This window comes from Chaetodon trifascialis, chromosome 24 (genome assembly GCF_039877785.1).
Source record: "Chaetodon trifascialis isolate fChaTrf1 chromosome 24, fChaTrf1.hap1, whole genome shotgun sequence".
Taxonomy (NCBI): domain Eukaryota; kingdom Metazoa; phylum Chordata; class Actinopteri; order Chaetodontiformes; family Chaetodontidae; genus Chaetodon; species Chaetodon trifascialis.
In genome coordinates, this window is record NC_092079.1 from 7,962,900 (window position 1) to 7,989,724 (window position 26,825).

The 26,825-nt window shown below is 44.2% G+C and overlaps 1 protein-coding gene across 2 annotated transcripts in view; it reads right to left on the bottom strand.

The window, feature by feature from the left end:
- LOC139352082 (receptor tyrosine-protein kinase erbB-4-like) overlaps positions 1-26,825 on the bottom strand; it is a 223,706-nt gene that overhangs the window by 46,074 nt on the left and 150,807 nt on the right. For both annotated transcript variants that reach the window (XM_070994128.1, XM_070994129.1), the window contains exons 4-15: positions 18,347-18,481; positions 16,844-16,909; positions 14,893-15,011; positions 13,934-14,075; positions 13,099-13,212; positions 11,087-11,213; positions 10,878-10,951; positions 9,962-10,052; positions 9,057-9,262; positions 7,193-7,325; positions 3,240-3,333; positions 281-435 (exon numbers count right to left, since the gene is read on the bottom strand). In XM_070994128.1, coding sequence (XP_070850229.1) covers positions 281-435; positions 3,240-3,333; positions 7,193-7,325; positions 9,057-9,262; positions 9,962-10,052; positions 10,878-10,951; positions 11,087-11,213; positions 13,099-13,212; positions 13,934-14,075; positions 14,893-15,011; positions 16,844-16,909; positions 18,347-18,481 — 1,456 coding nt within the window. The remainder of the gene's footprint in view (positions 1-280; positions 436-3,239; positions 3,334-7,192; positions 7,326-9,056; positions 9,263-9,961; positions 10,053-10,877; positions 10,952-11,086; positions 11,214-13,098; positions 13,213-13,933; positions 14,076-14,892; positions 15,012-16,843; positions 16,910-18,346; positions 18,482-26,825) is intronic.

Consider the following 26,825-nt stretch of genomic DNA (forward strand, 5'->3'; position numbering starts at 1 on the left):
TGGCCTTAAGGGTCAATGCATTCTGCCCCTGACCGAAGGGACCCCGGAGGCCAGCTACAGGTCAGGGAATCTAGCTGTTGCAAGATTAAATCATCCTCTTTCCTTCTCTCTTTTTCTTTCCATCTATCCTTACGAGGGAGACACCGCATGTCCAGTGCAGAGAGTCTTCACATACTTTTAAGAGCATAAAAGCACCTCACAGAATCTGAAGATGAGCAAACACTTAAAAGAAATGCATTGATTTTTATACAGACACACATCTCTGCCATCCCTCTCTTACCCCTGGGTGCAGTTGGCATGGCAGGGATGACATTCGTTGTTGGCCTTGGCGTACTTGAAGATGAAACTGTTGGCCCCCTGCAACCCGTCGGGGCACTTCTCCACGCAGTTGGGTCCATCTTTGAAGTGGAGGCATTTTACACATTGGTCCGGGCCCTGAGAAGAGAGCAGAACAAGGAGGAGGGAGATGAGAGGACGGGTAACGAGGAGGAGGCGGTGGACAAGGGATGAATAAAGAAAAAGAGGTGGAGGGGGCAGTGAAGCGATTAGTAAGATGGAGAGGTGGGGAATGAACAGAGAAACAGACATGTAAGACAAAATGACGGGCAAAGAGATGAAGGAAAGCAGCAGGAAAAAATAAAGTTGGGGAAAATGGAATGGCATTAAGGAAGAGGAAAGAATGGAGACAAATGTATGAGAGGAGAGAATACAATTGAACAGAATTAAATTTAAACCCAGTGCATCATGTCAATTTTCTCACTTCCTACCGCGGCCATTCAGTGATTTATGATGCGTTGAGCGAACTCGCCAAGAGTGTATTCTGCCGCACCCCCTGTTAAAACTGGCAAAGTGCACAAGGAATCAGGTCATGTCAAAGCGCGGCGAATCGAATGTGATGGAGGAGATGACAGGTGGTAACTGAGCACAGCTGCAACAGGATCATGAATAAGTAAGATGCACAGTGATGTGTGTGTGTGTGTGTGTGTACATGTGAAAGTAGTATGAGAACAACTGCCTGCACCTGATGATGTGTGTGTTTGTGCTTGCGTGTGTTTGAAGCGGTGAAGGTGTTGTAAGACGGGTACATTTGTGTGCGCGTAGGCACGACCGGCTGTATTCTGGCTCTGCTTCTAATGACGACCGCGGCGACCTGATGGACAGCCGCTCACAGCTTGACACATTCAGACACACGGCATCAATAAACATTATTCTCACTTTGCATGTTTGTGTGTATGCATGTGTGTGCGTGCAAGTGCAACCGCATACAGATGTCGGAAATGCATTCAAGTATGTCCGCGTATGCCGTATGCAAGTGTATTTGTGTGTGAGAGCGCCTGTGGATGATTGACTCTGGTGTTATTTACTACTCAACGGTGACCAGCATCTCAAGTCAGCAGCCTCTGTGCATCCTTGAGGAGTCACTCTCTCTCCCTCTCATTCTCCATCTCGAGGGACAGTCATAAAAGGTTACTCACACAGCTACTAAATTCCACCAAATAAGTCATGTGGCACATGAGAACAACTCTCTGCAGTGTATCACTATAAATGTAAAATCAGCCTCAATGGAAGATGTTTCACAAACCCACTGGGGATAATAATTTTTACCCAAACCAACAATGTGACAGTCCACCTCTCAGTGCTTTTTGTCATCCCTTCACTCTCTGTGACATTCAACCCTTAGCCCATCCATTCCTACTGGACGCATAAATCTTTAAAATGTGGTCACAGTTATCTTTTTTCCTTTTTTTTTTTTTTGTAAAAAAAAAAAAAAAAAGGCCTCAGGAGGTCTAAAGACAGCTGAAAAGTGTTACTTCTACCAAATGTTACTCCAACAGGAATAAATAAATATTTGTATGAGACTATTTTCAGCTGCAGTTTAAGAAGCATTTGGTGCACCAGGACGGAGGCCAAAAAGAGCTCGACCGACTGCGACGAAAGAAAACACATGCAAAACGATAAAAGAAAGAAGCAAATGAAGAAAAAATTCAATAAATGCACTGCAAATACAGAAAGGTTAATTACAGATAAGTTGAAAGCCGAACACAAAACAACAGATTTCCAGGGGGCTCACTTTAATGATGCTTGAAATACGCTAACTATGTTTATTTTAGTTTTAACGTCGCATGATTCCAGTACCATTTAAAGTGTCTGTCATGTTCTTTTTACTTGACTAAAAGCATAACAGAATGATCAGCAAAATTACTTAATACATCAAAAATAAAAGTAGTGCAGAATAGTCTCTGTCATTTTTACAATATCAATATAATCCTGAATCATTATACATCAATGTATTAACATGGAAGCGGTACTTTAATGGTATAGTTCAGTGTTTCTCAGCTCTGGTCCTCGGGTGCCCCTGCCCTGCATGTTTTAGATGTTTCCCTTCTCCAAAACACCTCAAATGATCAGCTCGTCACCAAGCTCTGCAGTGGCCTGATAAAAAGCCACTCATTTGAATCAGGTGTGTTGGAGCAGGAACCATCTAAAACATGCAGGGCAGGGGCGCCCAAGGACCAGAGTTGAGAAACACTGGTATAGTTGGTTGAGGTGGAGCTCTGTTGTGCTGCATATGTCCATTCATAACGAGACTAATTATTATTTTCTATCCCCTTAATCATACTTTGACTCTTTAGATTTTTCTTGTGACCTTTTCCAGGTGTCCCCCGGTTTGGGAACCACTGGTTTATGGTGTTATAATGCAAATGCTGACATGAGTCCTGCAGCCTCCCATGAGAGAAATGTTGTACATGTCCACGTTAAACATAGTGGTTTTTTGTGTGTGCATGTGCAAACATGTGCGTCTACTGACATTCAAGGGAAATTCTAACATTTTGGAGAATCATGGTGCGATTACATCTGAGGTTCTAATAGTGACTTCACAGGAATATCGGAAACTAAACTCATTTTGCTGCTTTGAGCGTGTGTTTGTGTGTGTGTGAGTGGGGGTGCTTGCCAGAACCATGCTTCCTACGGTAGCCACAGCAGTTTATCATTCCTCCCATTAACCTACCGTTCACCTTTGCAAACACAGCACTTATATCTTCAGAAATCCTGCGCACGAGACCGATAGACTCCCACAAAATAAGTTGGAAATCCACTTTAGCACGCACGAGATATGAGAGGAAAAATGAGAGGAGCGGTTTTAATCTGCAAGTGGAAAGTCTCCCTCCAGAAAGCATTGTTACGTGAAAAGGAAGCTGATTTTGAGGGTGTCTGGAGTGGATTGAGAAGCGTCTTACCTGGCCGAGACATGTCATGGTGTTCCCATCCATCTTCTCACACTGGCTATCACACTCCAGGCACATGGATCCATTGGCAAATTCACGCAGTTCCCTGGTGGAGATAGAGAAATCGAGATACAGATGCATGTATTATAGATTTGAGAGCATATCCACTTTGAAATATTGATTAACAGCCTGCTGCGGGAGGATTTTGATGATGCTGTGTGCATATGAATGCAAGCTCTACATGGGAGCGTTTTGATTTTAAACCAACATGTAATACAGCATCAAGAAAGCAAGATTACACTTTCATTTACTCATGCCCTTCTCCACGCTTTTGGCTTGCCCTGACTGCTGAAGTGCCCTCTGGTAGAGGGGCACGCAGGGCAGCAGGCTGCCTAAGACTATTTGATCAAGTTAAAGGCTTAGCATGGTCAATATGTTAACAATGAAGGCCCATGAATAATGAACAGCTTTTTAAATCATGGGCAAACACGAGGCGATGCACGGAGTGAGGAGGGAATGAGAGGAGAGCTGGTGGGAGGGAATGAGAAAAGAGAAGGATGGCATAAGAGGACAGGGAGTGGGCAGGGAAAAGAAGTTTGCTTTGGATAGGGCGAAGGGGGGAGGTGCAGAGGGAGTGTGTGGGGATGAGAAAAAAAAAGGCTGAAAAGCGTAGAAGAAAGGAAAAGGTGAGTCAGAGAAATTTGCTTTCCCTCCTTTTGTCAAATCCAAGAATGATTGCAGTTTATGCAACAGGTACAAGCTCTACCAGACCCTTCATTTAGCCAGCAAGAGCAATGCGTTTAGTTCGAGGTTTTGTTTTTCCACTTAGGCTTGTGAAGGAGTAGAGGTAAACAATAGAGCTCAATACTGGGTTTATACACTGCAATTACACCGACAGGAGCTGCACAGTGCCTCAGGCCACACTGCTGCATCCTTATACGTGTGTGTGTGTGTGTGTGTGTGTGTGTGTGTGTGTGTGTGTGTGTGTGTGTGTGTGTGTGTGTGTGTGCAAGCACCCGATCTATAAATTTCTCCCTCTGTTTGTGTCAGAATCGGCGCATTATCTTCGTTTCTGAAGTGCAGCGTCTCTGGCGAGCGGAGGACGGCTGCTGTCGATACCAACAGCTGCCGATCAAAAACACTTTTCACATTAGAGGGATCGATCAGCCGATGCAGAGGACAGACGTCCTCAGAGGAGGATTCCCCCAGCCACAAACAAGCCCCTTTCACATACCGGAGAGATAATGAGAGGGACTCTTGTAAGTACTTGTTTGTACTTGCATGCAATGTTACTATGGTGGACTAAAGACTCAACAGATTCCTTCCTTGTTAGCTGGTTTTATGTGATCTTGAACAGAGATATTTGGATATCCTGCGGGTATGTGCTTTTTATGAATTTTCATGTGGTGAATATTAGATGAAAATCTTTCAGACTTGGTGGTTGTAAAAGCTGCAAAAAAACAGAGACATTCTGACACTCCCGAGTTCAACTGTATCACATTAAAGGGCAATAAAAGTGAAGATAAAATCCTTGATTTCCCTATAGCTGAGCCTTAATGCCAGGACATTTTTTTTAATGGCCCTAATGGTTCATTGTGTTCACAGCAGTTCATCTCAAACATCCAAATATACAGTATCACAGAGTGTCCTTTACTAATAATGTTTTCTGTAGACTCAAAGGAAACTCCCACTGCTCTCTTTACATTTCTCACTGGTCTTTCTTTCCCTTGTTCCAAAATAAATTAGATTTCTCTCCTGGAAGCTCTGTCCAGGGGAATCCTTTAGAAAAGGGCCCAGGCAGTGGAGAGATATCTCTTTTGTTGGTTGAGGGGGGGAAAAAAATACATGGAGGAGAATGGGCGAGAGACAAAGAACTCAGCAGCGGTGCTCTCTTGGGTCATTTCCATTCCGTCAAAGCCGTTCCTCCTGATTGGCCCCCTTCACGGCTCGAAGTGTGCACCAAGGCCCCATCGGGGGATGGCCTGATGGGGGATTAGCCCTGTTTTAGCAGGAATTTAAGCAGGACTGTGGCCACCATTCAGACCTCCAAACCTCCAAAAAACCCAGAGCATGGCCAACCCACCAGAGCAACTTTTTTAATTAAACACTTTCACTGCCTCTCTAATCCGCCCTCCTCCCTCCTCCCCCAACCCCAGTGGACACCATCTCAGACATTTTCTTTTCCCCTCTCGCACTCCTTTGCTCCTCCTTTGTTTTATTCAACAGACGTCTAAACTAAAGGGAATTAGTGCCTTTCCTCATTAAGAATGGAGACATATAATGAGGGCAAGCTGAGGAATCTTAAGGTTTAAAATCACCAACCTGAAAACATATTTAATGAGCGAACGTGAAATTCTGGAGATGTACAGTCCAAAACAATACAGTCAGAGCAGAGCAGATATTAAGCCAATCCACGCTGCACACAATAGGACCCCATATGCAGCCACTAATCCCAAGATTTTCGAACCAATCATTCATTTGAATGTGAGAAACAGCTGAGGCAGCGATATAAAAAATGTACACATTGCTGTATAGCTGCAAACATAGAGTCAATGTGTGAAAACTCTGCAGACATATCACTTTTTCTTGATCAGTTTTTAGGCAAATCACTGTATAGTTTTCATTGTTAGTTAGTTAGTTCGTAGCTACTTAATCACACCAGCAAGCTTTTAATTTAATACACAAATTTGCACTGCAAATCAAGTTTTGTGTTGGCTTGACTGAGGCAGAAAACACAAAGTGACAGTCAAAAGGGGGAAGCTAAAGGCTAACCAAAGGTTCATCTAAAAAAAAAAGCTTCCCTTTATCTGCCAAAGACACGTTTGCTTGGTGCTTGGCAGACCTTCAGGTCATGGACATTTGGACAGTTCAGGCTAGTGACACAGAGCAGGAAGTGGGCCTGTCGAATGTTACTTGCAATGCATCACAGTGACTAACTGTATTTACAGTATAAGGAACAAGAGTGCTTCAGCAGCTTCCTGCCACGCGCCTTTCCCTTACTACTCTTCTTCAAAGCCTTCGCTGTGAGCTGTTTTTCCCGGCAACTTCAAAGCTTCCCTCCCACAAATGGTGCCGGGAAAGGACCAGCAACAAGTCAACATGACCGAGGGTTGCTCGCTCTCATGCACCCTCTCTCGCACACGTATGTGCACGCTCTCCACATTTCCCCTGGGGGAAAACACAAGCTTGACATCACTGCTTGCGAGAAAGTCATATTTATCTTGTGGCAGACGCTGTCGGTACGGTCTTATTTTAGAGGCCCGCTTTTAAGTGTTGTGATTCACAACATCTCCCCGTTCATTCAAGAGTAGCACAAAAGGCTGGAATCGACATCTACAAAGAAGTGTTTCTCCCCAGGTGAGTTGGCGGTGATCTTTTTGATGTGCCTCTAGGCGGCATAAAGCAATGACCTGAATGCAATTATTCACACTGAAAACAGGGCATCAGTGGATTGTGAGACACGCTAAGCGCCTTTGTCGCAAATGTCAGTCATTTTCCAGCTCGGAGCAGTAAACACTCTTGTCTGTCAGCCCAAATGGGCAATTTGTAATAAAATATAATGCTTCAACAATATATTCAAATTGATTTTGGACGATGGATGTAACACGGAGCCAAATGTTCCTTTAATGTCCGCGTTACCCGTTCACAGTGTGAAATTCCTTATTGGTTCATCTCATTACATTTGTGGCAATCGACAATTAAACTCTCCTCTTCTAGAGCTGCTGTGAATGCTTTGACTTTACTCTCATGCATTAAAGCTGTTTAAACTGATTGCATTTCATCTGTTTGTCATGTATGGTTGCTTGCAAGGGAATTAATGCAGTCTGTCGAAACCACAATGAAATGACACTCAGGAAAATGCTCATTTTAAAGATTTGTGTCAGATCAGCTCGAACATACTATGGGACGCTTTCGCCCAGAATGCATCAAAAGAAGGAGAAGATTTTTAAATAGTGTCTGCTCACCCATCAAAGAGGTTGCAGGACTCAACACAGGTGCGGCCCCGTCGGAAATATCGGCAGGAAAGACACTGGTCGGGGCCCGGGCCCCAGCATCCGTCATCCGAGCACATTCGATCGCACACCATTCGCTGCTGAGCTGTGGAGAGAGAGGACGTATATCAATGAATATGATAAAATAAATGAGCAAACACAGCCACACATGGTTTCAGGCATTTCCACGTGCAGAGTCAGTAAGCTGCAGATACACACTCACACATATAATGCAATTCAAGCACACTAGAAACATAGCAGAGTCCATAAATTGCTCTTGATTGTCCAATAATACACAGGAACAAAGTCCAATGTATCTAATAATATGTGTGCACATGCATGCACGCGCACGTGTGTCCCGATCTGCGCAGCTGTGTGAACACCGATGTTCCCCACACCTCCACCATTAAAGACCACCCCAACCAGAACCCTAAGCCCTACAGTCCAACAATCGATGCTGTTCATTGGGCTCAGCATGCTCTCCATCCGGTGAGTGACAGCCACGTCCCCGGGAGTGTCGCCAGGTGGGGGCAGGGCCCTTTGTCAACAGCCGAACAGTCAATGGTAGACAGGGGTTGAGCCTAATGAAGAGACCTGTGTAAGGCCCTATCAATCGATTTCGAACACACACACCACACTCATTAACTGGCTAATGATATCAATCGCAGCCTGGCGGGGCAGAGAAAAACTACAGTGCTCCATGTCTTTGCAATTATCTCTGTCTTTCTAGCAGTGAGCTTTATTGGCACGACACATCTGAACATGTTGCCAAAGTATAACAGACACAGCAAAGAAGATCAAAGCTTACAGATAATAAAGTAATTTGCAATTTGTTGCTGAGCTGTGCTGAGATTTTCTTCCTGGTATCATAGCCTCCCCTCTCTGTCACACTTTTCTACGCCATTAAGCACCACTGTGTGGTCAGCATCTGCAGCCAAAGCCACATGGAGGCTATTCATGGTTCCATCAGGTTTCCACTTCCCGTGGCTGGCAGTGAGCTTAATCCACCTCTGTGCATGACGCGTTGAGCACTTTCTTCACAGGCAGCTGAATAAGGGCTTTCATGGCCATGGAGTGTGAGACGCATGACACAGTCGCTGTGGGAGCGGGCATGACGGCAGAGAGATATGCTGGGAGTGTAAGTTTGGAATTAATTAGAGAGTTAATAGGGAAGAAAATAAGAGAACAGGAGAACCTAATTGGTGTTTGGTTGCCACTGGAGGTGTGTATGCGATCAGCATCTCTGAGAGTTTCCTCTGGCAGTTAAGGCACTTCCCTGCCCGATTTGCAGGTGCATCAACACGTCAATATTTGCAGCTTCATCAGACAAGTACAGCATACATAAAAACGTCGAATTGAAAGCAAGGACACATTTTCTTTAACATGGCTGACAGCACAAAATCAAGTTTTCTAAACTAACAAGGCAACAATGATCCCAAGCTAATACCACAAAATCTTCTCATATGTTTTCAGCAAACTGCACCCCACTGTGAATGTATATCTTCTGCTTAGCGGCTGTGCAGGAGGCAGTGAATTTGTTTGGCTGTCACTGACTCAAGGTCTGTTTCAGCTTCATTAATTTGGGCAAATGTGGCAACGTTTGCGGATTTAATAAGAGGAAATGTGGCATTGGTCTGTGTTGCAGCTCAACTTTTGTGGATTTTGTCTTTTAATTCAGTTATTTATTTAGCTTTTGGAGACTTTTCCACTGTTCTTAGTTGTCAAAAATAAACGACTTTGACCATGACTTGACTGCTTAACCATCTTAGATGTTACAAAACTGCTTAAACTCAGATTTTTGCACATATCTGGAAATCAAACTAACACCACTACTTACTGCATTCCTTCGGATCTCGGTTGTTGCGGATGAGGACCTTCTGGCTCTGGGTCCTGAAGAGCGACGTCCAGTTGACGGTGTTATAGAAGCACAGGCCGCTGTTGTTGAAGATGTAGACGTTGCCGGCGCTGATCTCGTCGAGCGACTGGAACTGAAGCGAGGAGATCCAACGCTGCTTCAAGATCAACAGCGAAATACCGCTTCCGCTGCGGGAGGAGAAGGAAAGAGAAATAGATTATGAGAAAGAGGAAGAGGTTAAGATGGAGATAAGGGAGGAGGAGAATTTTAAGAAAGGAACAGGTTTCAGAGAAGATTGGAGGATTTGAGAGCAACTACGACATGGAAAGGAGATGAATGGGGAAAATGAAAGGAGAAGATGGAGAAAAAAACAAAGAGGAGGATGGCGATAGAAGAAGAGGAAGAAGAAAAAGAAACACAAAAGGGAACAGAGAGTGGAACAGAAAGGGGAGAGGGTGAGACTGGATGAAAAAAAAGATACGAGGAAGATGTGATCGGAGGCTGCTGAATGAAACATTGCTGAGCTGCAGGTTCATCACTGCTGTTTAGAAAACAAGATCTGCTTTGAGTCTGCCGGCACTGCGCCTCGGATCTGCACTTGTAAGCGAACGCAGAACCTATCATCAAAACAGGGCTAATCAAAGCTGCGTGAACTCCCTCTCTGCAGAACAACACCGGCCGTTGGCTCATTAGCTCCAACAGTAGCCGTCCAAACACAGGAAAGGCAGCAAGAAAGAAACCGGTGAGGATGTTTCTGGACAATGATATCAGCCTGTCATCTTCATATAAGTAAAATAGAATTGCATGGAATCATGAGCTGACCAAGACAGCCTTAGACAGCAGTCAAATCTGTGTCTGCAGTGCAATAACGTAACATTAAGACAAACCTGTAAAGAGATCTCCCTCCAATAGTTGCCAGGTTCGAGAAAACACTCAGGTCTGTCATATTCTCAGGCCACGACTGGATGTTGAGGTAACCTGAAAACAATCAGCCAAGGCAGAAGAACATGTGCTCATCAACAGCTCATGGATAAATATAACAAATTCTTATTTTTCTGGTCAAAGGGGAGAAGGGAATAGGAGCATATTTAAGGAGTATTTTAGATGAAGGAACATTAGAGTCATGTGCAAGGAAATAAAAAGAATCATTTTGTTGCATTCGCATTAAAAAAGGAATGAAATTTTTGGTCACGGAGTTGCGCCGCCTCTGTGAAGTTCAAACAAGAACCCATTCTTTGTAGGAAATGTGCCCGTGGAAGACAATATACGCTAATTAAAAGAATGGATTTAATATTCCGCGCAATCTGTCCGGTTGCACTTGCCTTTAATGACAGATTATATCAAATCAGGATCTGTGGAAATGACATTAAAGGGATAGAGCAGGAAACGGCTGAGATAGAATGGCCATTGCTCTTTCTTATTGCTTGGGTTTTCATTATGAAAATGCAGTTTCACTCCATTAGCTGTTTGGCTCAACTGCAAGTCGCAGTTTAATATGACAAAATGGTTTGTATACGAGGTATTGCTCATCCCTTAAGGCCTCTAATAGTTAATGAATAAATACACTCATGCATGCATGCACGCACGCACACACACACAGCAGCGCATACTGTAAGCACGTGTAACTACTAGATATACACACACAATAACATCATATCCACCAGAGCATCTTTTTGAGTTCACCAACAAAAATCAGTTTCCGCTTCGCTCTCAGACCTTTCTTTTACTTCCTCAGAGGCCATCATAATAACATTGTTTTGTTCAGTTAGTTGCTGCAAGGTGATTCCACTGAGGCGGTCTTACCCGTAATCTCTTTCACAGTGCGGAAAACGTTGAGACGCTCTGGGTCCAAAGGTCCAATACCATGGTACATGTCCCTTTAAAAAAATAAAATAAAACATATTATTCATACATTGCTATCGTATGAAGCAGTCTTAAGGTACACTGACAGTGAGCATGAATGCAGCAGAACAAAGAACAATCTGTGGAAATGTTGCGAAGCTGTCACTTACCCTTTAATGCCAGTGATGAGGAAGATGAGGTTGCCATTGATTTTGGTGCAGTTCACAAATTTATCAATGTTGCTGGCATCCACTGTTTGAGCTGTCTGCAGGCTGCCCGTCCCAATGCCATCACACACTGAGGAAACAAATGCAAACACACACAAGAAAGGATGAACTTTTAAGTTGCTTTCCTGTAGGTATGAACAAATTACCTCCTGTATTGTAGAGTATATCCAAAGTGACCTTGTACAGGATAGCAGGGACCTCATTTTGAGAAACTACCATTAGCCATTTGTCACTTTAATCCTTTATACTCTTTCATGAAAATATACCCGTCCTTTTGGCGCATAGGCAAGGCCGTGGCCCCTCTCCATGCATTGGAATTCTTTTGATGAAAGCACGGGCCAATCCACAGCCAATTCCTCCCTATAATGAATTCATTACATCTGCATTAATTAAACTTGCGGTCTGGTGTGAGCCAAGCATTTCTGACAGAGGCGGAGGGGATGATGAATAAGGCTTGCATTAAGTGGTGTAACCAGTTTTTGATAGTGATTTATACCAGCCAAATCCATATCTGAAATGTTAATTTGTTATCATTTCCCACAGTTCCTTGGGCTATCCCTCATTAACCCCTCCCTGCTGCGTGACGATGTAATCAAGAGATTAACCAATCAATGGATGCCACAGCCCATACATGGAGCCGAAAGGAAAACACCATTGTCTTCCCTCGAAAGGGAAAGGGCAGATTAGTTACCTTTGTGGGAGCAACACGATGAAGGGGCTAATCCTCTGTATTGAACTGAGGTAATGCCGTTTAATTTCACATTAGACATTTTAGGCATTCTGCTGACACTCGCGCGCAAAAATGAGCTGCAGTTACTGAGCAGGTACGAGCAGTTTCTCCTAATGGGAGCGTTTCATGTTAATTAACATGTGGGGGTCAAATATGTGACCTTTCGTTTATGCTAAATTTGTCATATTTATCCCCCACTGTGTCAGGAGCACACAGTGGATATTCACAGCAGTTATGTGAGAATTCAGCCGTTTGAATACATACTTAGCATGCATAAAGAATATTCTGGATAAAGTTATAACTGCATATGTGGGAAATCAACAACACAGAAGTTTATGGGAATACTTAATCAAGCAATAATATGTTTATTCGGATGGAAGCTGTAGGCTGGGGGGAAATGAGAGTTCAGTATTCGGATGATTAACGGATGGGGGTGTTGGTATAGAAGTGGGTAGTGCACAGCCTTATCCTAAAATTAAAGATGTTGATATTTTGCAGGGTTCATTAAAACAAATATATCAGCTGTGAGTATATTTAGTGTAATGTAACAAAAAGCTAAGCTGGCTCCCATAAAGATAAATTACATTTCCAGACTGTAAAGCTTTTAAAGTAATTTTTGTGGGCTACTGTTGATCCAGCATCATCACTGATAGCATAAAGCTATTAGATTAAAATGGCTTAACTGAGTGAGGTCTTGTACATACAGTAAATGCAGTGCGGTGGGCCAGGAAGTGGGGGAAGCAAGCAAAGCTACCCATATAAAACATGTTTTTCATTCCACTGAGTATAGCTTCCCCATTATACACTGAAACATGTCCATGTACCACTGGTTTCAGCATCCCTTGCACTTTGTTTTCTATGTAACAGCCCACTGACAATGCACCCAGTGTGGGATTTAGTGGGAAAAAAAGATGCAGTGTTGCCAGTGTATGTCTGGACTGAGACAAATTTGACGATCTCACAAGGCAACAGTCACCAGTTATGAGCGATGCAGGCTCTCGGCGGGCCGATGGGCAATAAAAAACATCAGCATTCCGAGATTCCTCAAAATTGGACCCGTGATATCAGTTAAGAGTCACTTCAAGTGTCAAATTTTGACACCAACAGAGCCAACTATACGAACAACAAAGCATTGATGGGTCATCTTACAGAGATAACTCTTAAATCTGCATCACGGCTGCAGCTTCGACTGAAAAAGCTTTCTTAAGAACATCCCACGGTTTACCTTTCGGACAGATGTCGGTGCACGGGATGCACATTTTGATGCGGTTCTCCTCCACTTCCATCTTGTTGCTGGGACACGCTCTGACGCAGGAGCTGTGGTCCACCACGAAATTATCTGATGGCAACACAGAAACAATGCTCGCGTCAGACGACTTTTGCTTCGCTTGTTTCGCAGCGCACAGGATGTGGTGATAAGCGGTATCATACATCCCACTTTTATGGTTTAACCGTGTAAAATCATAAAAAGCAAAGTGTGGCATTAACTCGTCAAAAAAATCTCTCTAATGGCGAGAAAATGGATCCTATTTTAATCACATTTGTATAATGGTCAAAACTAATGGTCTAGGGCTGTATTGCTTTGCAAAAGCAATGAATCAAATCAGTGCTTGGTTGCGGCAGTGGAGAAGTGCAACTGGTGTGTGCTCATTTGATGATCAGTGGAAACTGAATATGCAATCTGGCGATGTAGCTTGACTTTTTAATGTACGCTCGCTGAATTACTGATGCACTTCTGACTCCATAGTCGTGAAAGGCAGAGCTAAGATTTGCTTTCTTTTCAGCCACCAGAAGCCGACAACAGATGGTGAAACAACTCGTTGATTGAGATACACAATTTATTTATGTTTGGGTAATTTATCTTGACTTGAAATAATTGTCTGGAGTCGTATTTCAGGATGGAGAGAGGATAAATGCTTCAATCGACACCAGTTCACACGCTATAAAACTTAATTATGAGCATCATAATGAGCATCTTTGCTCTTGCAGTATCACGTTACAGTAACTATATCTTGGATGCATGCAGCAAAGTGTTTGCTCGCGGCTGGAAGCACACTTACGTGGACATTTCTTCACACAAAAGGCGCCATAGGTGTACTTGGCTCTGGGGTTGTGCTCTAACTGAAAAGATGTGGGGTTGTACACAAACGGCTGAGGGCACTGGGTCACACACGCTCCGCTGTCGTTGAAATTGGTGCAAGCCTGCAGAAAGCACAAAACACAGTCAGATGAAGGCAGAGGACACTGGGAAGACTACCAATTGCGGGGTGCAAGGACTAAAACCTCGCAAGGTAAGGCGAGGGGGAGGTGTTTTCTCACATAAGTCACGGCGAGTGAAGTAGTATTACAGCAGCATTTCATTTTTACGCCAGCTCGCGACATGTGCATCATGCAGCCGTCCCTTGTCTCTTTGAACGCCAAATGGGAGAAAAATTGGAGCCATTGATCCACAGCCATGATGTAAATGGGGAAATGTTTCCCCATAAACCTCTTAAGTGTTTTGTCGTCTGTGGCCACAGGCTGAAACGGCAATAATTGAATTGGATGAGCCTTTCTGTGAATTACAACTACAATATCATCCCTGTCAGTGTGCATGCGTGCGTGCGTGTCTGCGTCGCGCACGGGTTTTTGCGAAATATGAAGAACTTGAGGTGATAAAAGGGATACTAATTGGAGCACTGAATCACCAATTTGTTCTTTGAAGGGTGCTGCTGCGTTACAATTTACAGCCCCGCAAAATGACAAACAATTTATCAGCCGGTAAACAAAGTGGATCATTTTAGGGCGGGGAGGATGACAAGCAGATGTTGCACTAAAGACGTGGACACGTGGAATGGAGGATGATGCGGGTCTTTTGATGTGTGTGTGTGCGTGTGAGGCAGATATGAGAGAGAAAGGAGGCAATATAGACAAAGAGTATGAAAGAAAGTTAAGAAAGAGAAGGAGGAAGCGATAAAGCGGCCACAAGTGTGTGTGTGTGTGTGTGTGTGTGTGTGTGTGTGTGTGTAATCTGACGTACGAAGCAGTCCGTGTCCTTGGGGCCCAAGCAGCCGCCGGCACACTCGCGGTGGCAGCAGTCGCTGACGTAAGGCCCGAAGCATCGCCCGTCACACTGCTCTGCACACACAGTCTTTGTCACTGCCCAGGAAGAGAGAGAGAAAGAGAAGGAGAGAATTTTAAAGGTCTGACACAGACATATGCGCGCATTCACGCTCATGACAAACGGCGATACCGCCGCCTTCAACCTCCCTCTCACGTTATGGGCGCGCGCAAACATCGTCAAGCAGGAACAAATTCGGGGCTTCAGCAACCTAAAGGTCGCACAGCTGGGTTTGTGCCCACAAGGTCACTTGCTCGAATGCCCGGGCGGACTTTAAAAACACGGAGCGCTGTCTCCTCTCCGAACAACTGCTCTTGAGGTGCCCCTGAGCGAGCTTCTCATCCCCCAACCCCTCCAGCGTCAGCTCAGACACCAGCAGCAGGCAAATCGTGGTTGTGCTTGGCAGCCCGGAGGTATCGGTCTGAAGTGGGACGCCGCTGGAGCGAGTTCAATTGCTTTCCCTGGATTAATAAAGTTTGAAAAAAGTTCCATAGGACTAGACCTCACTGAGTCATCATGCTCGTGTTTATACATGGGTTTTTACAGCCAAGTGGACTGATCGGCCAAAGACACCTTCCAACTGTGCTGATAATTCCCAGAAAGCCTGGATCTATTCAATGCTGTGCCAACTCTTATGGTAACCAGGGAAATACTTTCCTGCATTTAACTGCAAAACTTGAAAGGGAGCTGTATTAGTTGTTGTTTTTTTTTTTTTTTTCATAAAGTACTAACACTTGGATGTGGCTCGTACCTATTGCATCAAAGTTGCTCCAACACTTGTGCTAAATAACGGCTTCCCACACATTGCTGGTACAGTAGGAGATGCACCAGCCAGCGAGTCAGCAGGAGCTTCAAGCTGAGGCATTAAAAACTGCTGTGCTCACTCTCTGCTGTGCTAGAGACATAATGATGCAGCAGTGAAAAATACAGCGAGGCCCTGTAGTATATGAAAAACAGGCCAGTCCCTCTCCAGATCCTGATGACATGAATAGAAGAGCAGACCCGCAATCATACAGAGCTAACATTTCCCGAGCGACCTGTTTCCTGTTTTATCTTTCCATTTGAGTTTTTCTTTCCATCCCTTTTTTTTTGCGCTTGTTAGGTTGCTCCTCTTGCCACAGCTGCATAAGATGTAACACAATGAAAAACTTCGATTGCAGTTGTGCATCCAAGTGCTTACTTGGATAATAAATCTGCATCAAAACAGATTATATCAGATTATAGACTATTTGAAAGCAGCTTCAGTTATCTCAGTTCAGTAAATACAATGGGCAGAATTTAACAGAATTTTATCAGCCTCGACTTCAATGTCAAGTTCTAGTGATTCACGACAGCCGAAATACTATTTCAGAGATTCGTCCACTCAATGTCAGTTTACGCTCATTATTTGAGGGCTTAAGGAAATCGTTCAGCATTTTGGGAAATACACCGATTCCCCTTTTTTGCAGAGAGGATTTGGAAATATCGAATCAGCCTCGTGTTTGTGTGCTCCAGCAGGGATGCAGTTAGCCGAGCTGAACATACAGACAGGGCAAAGAGCTTTCTCGGCTCTGTCCAAAGTTTAAATAAATGCCTTTTTATTAACACATTTACTGAACACACATTAGTGTTTTCTCTGGGAATGAGATGAGAAGACTGACATCAGATATGTGCTTTAAGTACAGTGCTTGCTAAGCTAGGCTAACCACATTGGAGCTCCACCTCTGAACTTGCCGTCAAACTTCTCATCTCACTCCATGCAGGAAAGAGAATTTCTCAAAATATTGAACTCTTTAAGCCCGTATCTGTAATGACCTATTAGTCACACCCTAGTTAGCAAGCCCGTGGCTCACTGGAGTAATTGCAAGCGTATGTGTGCGTGCATACTCACAGGTTTGACACTGATCTTCCTGATGGCCCCAGCAGCGTCCGTTGCATGAGCGATGACAGCGTCTGCCTGCAGAACACACAAGCACACACACGCAGAGGGGCTGTGCATCAGACAACTCCTCGGCAAACTTCAGATGTAGTTTAGGCACAAACACGCACCAAGCCACAGCGCCTCGCACAGCAAATGCCTAAACGTCCACTCACGCACACCCTTAAAACCTCCCCGACTAGTGACAGTGACAGATCTGTCGAATCTCCTCCGCTCATCCGACAATAGACCCACAGTCATTGTGGCGACTTGTGGCCTGTAGAGAACACAAGCATGAAAGACAGGCTTCTACTCCCTTCCGTCAAGCGCTTGCACAGGCAAAGTGGGACGTGACAGAGAACTCGCAGCCTTCATCTGCCAGTGGCCCATCATCAAGACTTAATTGACTATGGGTTAATTACAGAGTAAGTGGAACGGTGCAGCAGACTGTCACCCGGCCCCTTCAACCACTCCCACTGTGGGGTTGTTAATGTTAAATACTGACTACGGCTTGGCAAAGGCCCCCAATTTGGCAACCTCAACTCCCACACGCTCTCTTGTCATTTTTTGGCCCACCTCCTCTGTTCTTTGTTGCTTTTCATCCTCCTCCTCCTCCATCAGTGCCGTCTAATCAACAAAATAGCAATGTTTTAAACGTATTGTACTTAAAAGCGTCTTCTCAAACCTGCTGCAGAGCAACCAGCTTGTCTAACTCTCTGCTGGTGTCATGAGGCTGTGCAGATTTTGTTCTGCTCGGTCTGCGAGCAAAGAAAGGTCATCATGCCTTTTCATCAAAGAATCTCTCAACATTTCCCCACTGTCCATGCCTTTGCTCGTTATTTGGCACCTCAGCTGTCCCTATTGTTCACCCTGACATGTTTTGATACTGAGGGCCCAAAGAAACTTCTATGCTTTCCCTGTCACTCCCTTAAAATGAGCAAGAGGCTCATCCATAAATGCGCAGAAAAGTTTGAGAGAGTCTGTCTTTAACAGCCAGTTCTTCTGACACAGAATGTCCGCCGGATAGCGACGCCTGTTATGTCCAAAGCAGGGGGAGTTGAGGGACTGCGGGGACCACGGAGGAAGGGGGATGGGGGGGGGGGGACCAGGGGAAGTGGGCAGCTTCAAACCAGCTGTCAGATTCACTGAGATTTAAAAAGAGCTCAGCAGACAGCAGCTCCATGGGCCTCGCTGCACAGCCGCGACCATACCACTACAATGGAAAGGTTCACACGTTGATCTAACGCTATGTGATTTCGCTTCCAAATGACCGCCAGGCAAACAGAATGAATAAAAAGGGATAGGGCATGGCTGCTGCTGGTGCGGGGAGTGTGCGTCTGTGCGTGTACTTTGACAGTGTGTCGGCATGGGGTTTGCCTTCACAGATTTCACATTTTCACAGATGATATAAAAAATAAAAAAAAAGGATTCCAAAGTTATTGGTTGCACTGGTTTCCACACATGCGCGGTACTCACATCCGAGGTTGCTGTTGTTGGATGGCACCACCAGCAGCTCAGCCTGAGGGTTCTTGATAATGTCACGCCAATGGATGGTGTCCGCATGGCACAGGAATTTGTTCTGGTCAACGTAAACACCCCCATTCAGTATCTCTGCGCAGGGAGGGGGAAAAAATGATGGAGAAAGAGAGGAATGAGCACATAGCTGAGGATATATAGCACATGTACATGATGGCAGAAAATCAATACTTCAAGGTTAACTCCAATCCTTTGTCTCAGAGAACCATGCTGCATAAGGTGTTCCCTGAAGTGCATCTGAGCATGAAGATAAATGCTATTGACAAATGCACATAGTAATTCAATGCCAGATCCAAAGACAATGATGTTTCATAAAGAACCACTCCACATAAAATAAGTAAATGGATTTCACGACGTAAACAAAACAGCCTCGCTTTTGAGAACCCCGAACTTTACAGCAGTATAATTTCCTCATTATGCGTCGAGTATTAAATAATTTCATTTGGCTTGAGAGTTAGACAGAGTTAATGAGTTTGAATGTCACTGGAAGACACCAGATACTTGTGTTGATTAAAACTGAAATAGTAAACTGGAGTGGATATATAGCTTTCCCCAATACTTATAGAGGGACACTGAAATTAGCGTTTATCAAATTAAGTCTGGTTTCAGTGGGTTTCCTGCTATAGACAGAGAGCTCAGACGGTTTAGATGTACTGTATTTACATCGTCGAGTGAAAAAATAAAGTATTTTGGAATGTGTTCAGCTTTTTATTGTTCCACTATTATCTTCAATGGCTCTCTCTTGGCTCACAACAGGCCCGAATCATCAAACTGACGGAGACAAAATAAGGGATCACAGCTCTCTTGACCTACTCTGCATCCCTCCATCAAAGCAAGAGGCGAAGCACCAAAGACAAAGGCGGCCTGCTCATCCAGCATTTGCTTAATAGCAAAAATATGTTTCTTTTCAAGGACCAGTGCCCTTAACAGATGCCTGCGCATGGAGTATGATAATAAATTCTAATCTCTCGGCCGGTTACTAATCCAGGTTTTGGATATGAACACAGAATGAAATGATGCTGCAGTAATCCCCCCTCCCAAGCTGTGACCTGTGATAGAAGAGAAACAACAGCCCTCCATCAGTGTCTCTTCCTCTCTGGGACTCCGGCTGTATTATTTAACCTAGTTGAGGGATTTAGATACAATCACCTTGCATCTCTTTCTCCTTGAATATGAAGTACTTCCATGAAAGTACTTGTCATAATAAATGAAATTTAATATTAAAAAAAGCAACAATGTGGTTCAGATCAGGGCTGGATTAGCTGAAGGTAAAGAAGGGTATTATCTCCCCCGGCAGATTATTAACAGTGTATGAGTTATGTGGACGATTCAGCGGCTGAGAAGCACACGCAGGAAGCTAATCATTACCATCCGACACCCTGATTAAGGAAGTGGGCCTTGGTAGAGACGGGGACATTTATTCAAAGCCCTCTTAGAGGTGACATAGCGCTTCGTCTGCCCGCTGAATGGCCTACAGCCGCGGCTTCATGTAATCATGTTCCCGTCACAATGGACGATTTATCAGGGGGGTGTTCTGCATTCATGGGTGGTGAGTGAAAAAAGGGACAGGCTGTGCTTCATTCAAATAATATGTGGACTGCATTGACAGCATGCTTTGATGCCATTTAAAAATACTAATGAAATAAGCAGCCATCCATTCCCCACTCGACAGATTTCTAACATTACTGACAACATACTGAACAGGCAGATAATTATCTACAGGGGATCTGTGTGTTCCCTTTAACCCATCGCCAGATTATAGTCTGATTTCCCTCAGGTCACCTTGACACAATACAGGGCACCGCTGTAAAGCGCCTCTTCAGTCCTCAAAAGACCCTCCAACAAACAACAGACAAAGGTCAACTCGGAACAGACAAAGGGGTCAAGACAACAAGGTTTACATACCCACAGTCTGACAGAGGCAACAATTTGAATTTCACTCACTGTAGTCTGGCTGAACCAGGCTTGGGAAAGGTATATTTTCAACATGATGTTGGATAAGAGCTGAGGATTTCTAATAGTTTGGCTTAGAGTTTTGTTCGTTTGCAAAAATAGCAGAACTGGGGATGTGACAACTGGCTGTGTTAAAGACACACACACACAAAAAGTTGGACTATGGCGCAATTACAGTATGAAGACATGCCTCCACTATCAAATTTTAGCATTTTGTCTGTATTATCAATTATCAACTTGAAGCCTTTAAGGAATGACAGATATAATCCATTTTGCTTTTTTATTGGGAGCCGTCTTTCTGTTCAACCCGCCCAGCGCTGTCCCAAATGCTCTTTTAAGTGCCTGTGTCCAGATCCCTCCTGCTCGCTGCAAGACAAATTACCACCTCTTCTGTCCATCTCGGCAAGGGCACTAACTCTTGGAGTGGGATGACAAGCCTGTATCGGGTGGTCGTTCATTAAGGTGCGACAGTCCTGCGCCACCGCCCTCCCCTCCTTTCCGCTCCTCTCCAGTACCCCCCTACACCCGTCCATGCTTCGATCTTTCCATCAGGAGAGGGAGATCTACAGCCGACCAACTGCCACTGCACCCCCCCACCCACCTAATTCCCCTCACCCTCCACGCTGCTGTGAATTACGAGGTAGTCATAAAAGCTATTGTCCTGCATCAGAGCAAAGGGGGAGAGGGGGTGGAGGGGGGAGAGATAGAGAGGGCAGTGGGAGAGGGAGGGAAGAGGGAAGAGGGATACGAGGAGAGGGAGAGAGGGAAGAGGTTATTGCTAAGTCTAACAAAATTAATTACAGATACATTTTTTCTATTTAAAGTAATAATTTCCAAACCTTTTACATAAATAGACTACACCAAATTTTACTGGTGCTGCTCTATAACACAGGCGTAACGTCACGTGATTTGTTCATAAAAGCTTTTTGGGTTGCAGCTCTGGATTCGGCAAGTGGTGTGGTCACCGGATCTGCAGTTTATGGTCGGCTGCAACTAATGTCTCCACTTTCCACTCTTTTGCAAAATTGTACATTTAACGGGTGCCTCAAGTGAATGCCACAGTTCAAGTCCAGACAATCCAAGCTCGTTCAGTCTTGGTCACAAACACAGTGTGTGCCATAACAGGCAAGACTGCTTCGGACCAAAGACGTTGAGAGATACACTTCACACACTACACTGAAATGTTGGAATCTGCTTTATTTTTGGTTCTGAAAGGTTCTTGGTAGCACGTGATGGAGCCCATACTATACAGTACAACGTTAAGTGCCTGCAGCATTGCTTTTAGTAATTCCACACTACCACACTTGCAATTACCACTGATCGCAATCCTCGCTGCTTCTTTCAATTCCTGCACTTCTGATGGCCACTTGACTGAAAAATAAGCCTTGATGGACCTTGCAGCCTTTTAAATGGACTGATACGACACAAATGAATGCTCCCATGTTCCCTTTTGATAGTCTGGATGTTGGACCAAAGCGGTTACTTCCGTCGGGTGCTTTGCTAGGTGACAAAGTTCCCAGCAATGCCGTTTTAAGAGCGTATGCGGCTGCTGAGGGCTCTGCTGCCATATGCTCAGGTCATGTTTGGTTCAAGACTGTCTCTGGTGGAGCATTTTGCTACATCTTGGCTATGAAACAAAGTGCCTTGCTGTGGTGGAGGGGAAAAGGAAATCTCACCAAGCAAAAGTTGGTCTGTCGTGTAGAATTAGGGATTAGATTTGATGTGGAACTGTGCAGTGGGATATGAGCTGATCACTGGTGGAGAAGATGATTGGGAGAATACTGTCACATAAAACTGAATAAATCAATGAATGACTTTATTTAATGGAACCGCTCATGAAATGCATTTACTGACTACTGCCACATCGTCAAATCCTATCAATCCCACAATTTTACCCCGTATGCAGGGTCGTATAAATGGAGAAAATTCAATGAAAACAATTTAAAACTAACCTGAAATTAACTGAAAGCCAGTTACAGCAAGCTGCAACCTGCTTCCCATAACAAACGGCAAATCACACTTGTACCTTTTCAGCCTCATCAAAACTGGAACATACCACTTGCTTGGGCAGGAAGAGGGGTGAGTTAAACAAGGGTGCACATACAAAGTCGATGCGATAATTGACATGATGGAAATTAGATACGCCACACCAGGCTTAATAAGCTGTTGCTGTTGATGTCTGAAGGTATAAACACGAGTCAATCAACTTGGCGATACAGTCGAACTGGTCTCCCCTTCCCTCAGGTACTTGACAGTGACCCATGGCTGCTTTGAAGAGGCAAGCATCCCCACCTGTTTTCAATATCATTAAACAAGCAGATGACCTGCAACGAGATGAAAGGCACAGCCAGTGCTGAATTTGTTCCCGCATTCATTTATTCCCGACCTGCTGCTAAGTGATCGCGTCGTGTTTTCCTCAAACACAAATTGATCTTTCAGGTGCAAAAATGTGACACTCTTAAATGGCAAAGCTCAAAAAGTGTTTGATCGGAAGCTTTTTGATTTACGTGTGGGATGCTGCTATTAACCTTCCGTGTCAGATGGTTTTGCTACACAGATAGCAGCATCTATGCTAACGTCTTCAAACAAATCCGTCTGTCCCTGGTCATTCTGATGGTTTCCTGATTAGAAATTTGTAGAACACAAACACAGCTCCACGACTGAAACAAGCCTGCGTGCTGCAAGTAAAGTTGATAAATCAACTAATTAAAGGGCAAAATGCTGGTCTTAAATTAATGACTTAACACTTGAGGAAACTCGGTAATGTTGGGGAACAGGATAAGGAAGTAACCTTTTCACACCCATTGCATTACAGTTATATTAAACATTTTGCAATCAGTTTTGCATAGAAGGGAGGGACCAGCATTGGCTGTAATTTCCAGATCGCTGACATTACAGAGTCAAAGTGGCCTGACAGTGTCCCTGTGACCCTTGAGTGCTGACGTTGAGCTATATAAAGAAATAAAAGCCCCAGATTTTGAAAGGGGTCATTTTTAAATAAAAAAAAAAAAAAAAAAATTGGAGAGGTAATGTGGTATAAGACTTCTTGCGGAAATTCATTTGTACTGTGCGTCACACGTCCCTCAAAATAGAGACTGAGCCAATCAGTACATAGATTGTAAAGGAAGCAAAAATTATCCCTGTGCCAAGCTGCCTTTTCAAGCCAATTAAGTTCATTTTACTGTCGTTCAGCAGAGCGAAGAGCCCCTATTTTGAAGTAGTTTCTAGGCAATGATGGCCCCAGCACCAATCAGTGGCCATAGCTCCATAGGGAGCCTGCTGATGAGCTTTCATCAGTGCTGCTAGCCACTTGTCCCACATCTCTTTCTCTCCCTAATTATGCTGATGAATAAGGCCGTAATAGTGATCCGTCCTCGACTGATGAGTCCATGCGTTTGCCGTTATTGTCTTGTCTCGGGGGCGGGCGTGTCACATATCACACAACTCAAGCGGAGTGCGTTCAGGCCATCCACTCTGCTCTTTTTTATTAGGATCATCTCTCCAGCCTTGTCATCCTCCACCCTGCAACCACCCCTCAGACCCACCCATCCCCTCCCGAATGAAATGCACTTTCTCACTCCAGTGATGGGCTGACTTGCTGAGCACGGGGAACCGAGAAATCGAGATGATCACTCTTTCTTTCCACAGTCGGCCTGCCGACTTTCTCCCAAGCCACACCAGCACACACGCAAACGCGTGAAAGCCCTTGGATGCAAACACAAAAAAAAAGACAAATTGCACTTGTAATCAAGTACCTCTAAAATTCTCATGTGAACATGTGAAGCGCTGCACTCAGGCATACAAAATCCCCGTGATAAACAGCTCCTGTCCGACAGCAAAAAGCATCTTGGCGCTCTGTTGCATTAGGTCGGCAAAGCCTCGCATTTGTAGGCAGAGCTGGAGAGTTAAGCTGAAGCTTTACCTCTTAAATGCCAATTAATCACTGAGAGCTTGAGAGAGAAACGCAGAGAGCCCCAAGGGAAGCGGCTTGTAATTTTTCCTTTTTTGTTTTCCAAAAATAAAAATGAAGACTTGATAGAAATTCCATCAAGGTCCACTGTAGCGCCAATTAATGAGACATGATTGGAAAGTTAATGTTCTTCATGCGTACATACTGTTTATTTACCTCAAATGCAGAGGGGGCTTTATTTGAGACAAGCTAGAGACAGGCTTTACCTCTAATTTCCCTCTTCTATAAGTACTTTTCATCATAATTTATTACACAAGATGCCATGCTGTCTTCAGATTTGCTGCCTTTTTACTTGCTATCGCTGCAATGCCTCTATGTTTACCAGTTATTCATAAACTCAGGATAATGTGCATGTACATTACATTCCTACTTTGATGTTTCGCTGCTCAGAGTAAATCTCACAATTTCCTGGTCGACTTTTTAATTGAAATACATACAAAACATTTTCACACACTCCAATCTCCATTTAATTATGTACAAGCTGTTGGTCATAGCAGACCTTTAGGTGCACAAGGCAAACACATGAATAAAGAACACCATGAAAACTATAAATAGACATTCAGGTAATTGGTCCCAGTGTAAAACATCTTTGTATTCTTGTCACATTCTAGTTTAGTCCTCCAGCACTGAGCGAAGCCGTGAGCCAGGCTGAAAAGTGGAAATCTGAGCTCTCTGATACTCTTAATGTGAAACTTCTGCAGGAAGTGTTGAGAATCACTGACAGCACCTTAACACAAACATGAAAGGTGAGGACATTTAACCAAAGGGAATAAATTAGAGTGAGAATAGATAAGGGTAACTCAATGGTACACCGGATTAATACAGTGTAGATTGTGAATTAAGCATGTCAGCCAATTAATTTCATGTGTGTTTATTTTTATTTTTTTTTAATGTGGCCTTTATCGGGGACCCAGCAGGCCGAGGCATCGCTTGAAGGCTGGCTTTTATTTGCGAATTTACGGTATGTGTGTAAGCTCCTTGCAGCCATTTACATGCATCAGTTCCCGGTGCTCTGTGTGGCCTGTGACACAGTGCAGACAGCTGGCATGACAGAAGGTGCCGAAGTGGGGAATGAAACAAATTGCCTTCATTTTCTTAGAGTGCAACCTCTTCAGGGAACACCGATGAACATTACGCCACCGAAACCGCAACAACTCTGCGACTCTGGAAAATAATGACTCGCATGAGAGCCAATGAAGTAAAGTTAGAGGAACAGGGAGACAGAGAGATTGTGTGATTTCTCTCAGATCATAATGTGTTTAGGATAAACATCTATAGAAATGACTGTTCTTCAAAGAAAAAAGAGCTTAGTCTTCCAAAAACAGGCTACAGAAAACAAGAACTCCACTCAAGCTGCCTTACTCTAAGACAACCCGCATCCGTCCTGAAGTATTCACAAAGCACTTTGAACTTCACACACACGTACGAGGCAATGAGAGAGCGCTGCAACGGGATCAGTCGAACCGGGGGAACAATAAAGAGCTGAGTTCCCCACACTAGTGTAAAAGTCTCTTTCATCTTATGGCTGGAATGCCCACATTACGCTGTCTTGAATGGACTGCGCTCGAGAAGAAAGAGAACAAAGAGACGTCCTGTTAAAAAAAAAGACAAGAAAAAGAGACACATACAAGTGTTGCAAGTGGGAATTCTGAATGAGGAGAGGAAGTTTGTGTGTGCATGAACGGGATTGTTCAGTGGTGCTGTGGGTGCGCCGGGGACGGCGGGCGCGTGTGGTTGTTCCTGCTAAATCAGGCCAAAATAAAAACTCGCCGTAATTGAAATTTAGTTGCGGATTTCTCCGCTCGGCCAATTTACAGTGAGATGGAGAAACCCAACAATTTACGGTGAAAACATGACTGGAAAACAAGCAGTCAATCCCTGAGGAAACCCTCTGTGTTTAATTGTGAAGCACTCCAATGTACAATGCCTCCAAGCATGTTTACTCTAAAGAGGAGAAAAAAAAAAAAAAAAAAAAAACAGAAGCTGTTGAGAAAGTAGCTGCTTAAGTGAAAACGACTTCTCAAATCCCATGAATAACTGTTAAGTCTCCAGACTGCAAACAAGCCGCTGGTAGATAAATGGCTGCAGATCGCCAAGATAATAGAGACAGAAAATGGCAACTGGTTTGCCTCGAGGCACGAAAAAGGCAAAGCATCAGCAAAACGGGGGTTTGGTGCTGCGAGTGACCAAAATGAAATGAACTTTTCAGAGTGCAAAGTGGGTAGTGTGGTGCTTCTTTCCGGTTGGAGACACACCTTAGTCCTGCAGTTGCTCATTTTTATAAAGAGCTGCATTATTCACGCGCCTAAAAAGCTGTCAAAGGGGTGCGCTACGTTTTATAAATGATACAGTCCTTACAAGCAGATCCACAGTGGCTCGGGGCCTCTGACTTGAGGAGAACTTATCTGATCTTCACGGAAAGGCGGAGGTGGGTCTCCAGAGTCCCGTTTCCCCACTTCTCCATTATTAGCTCTGCCAGCCAAAGAGATATTGTGC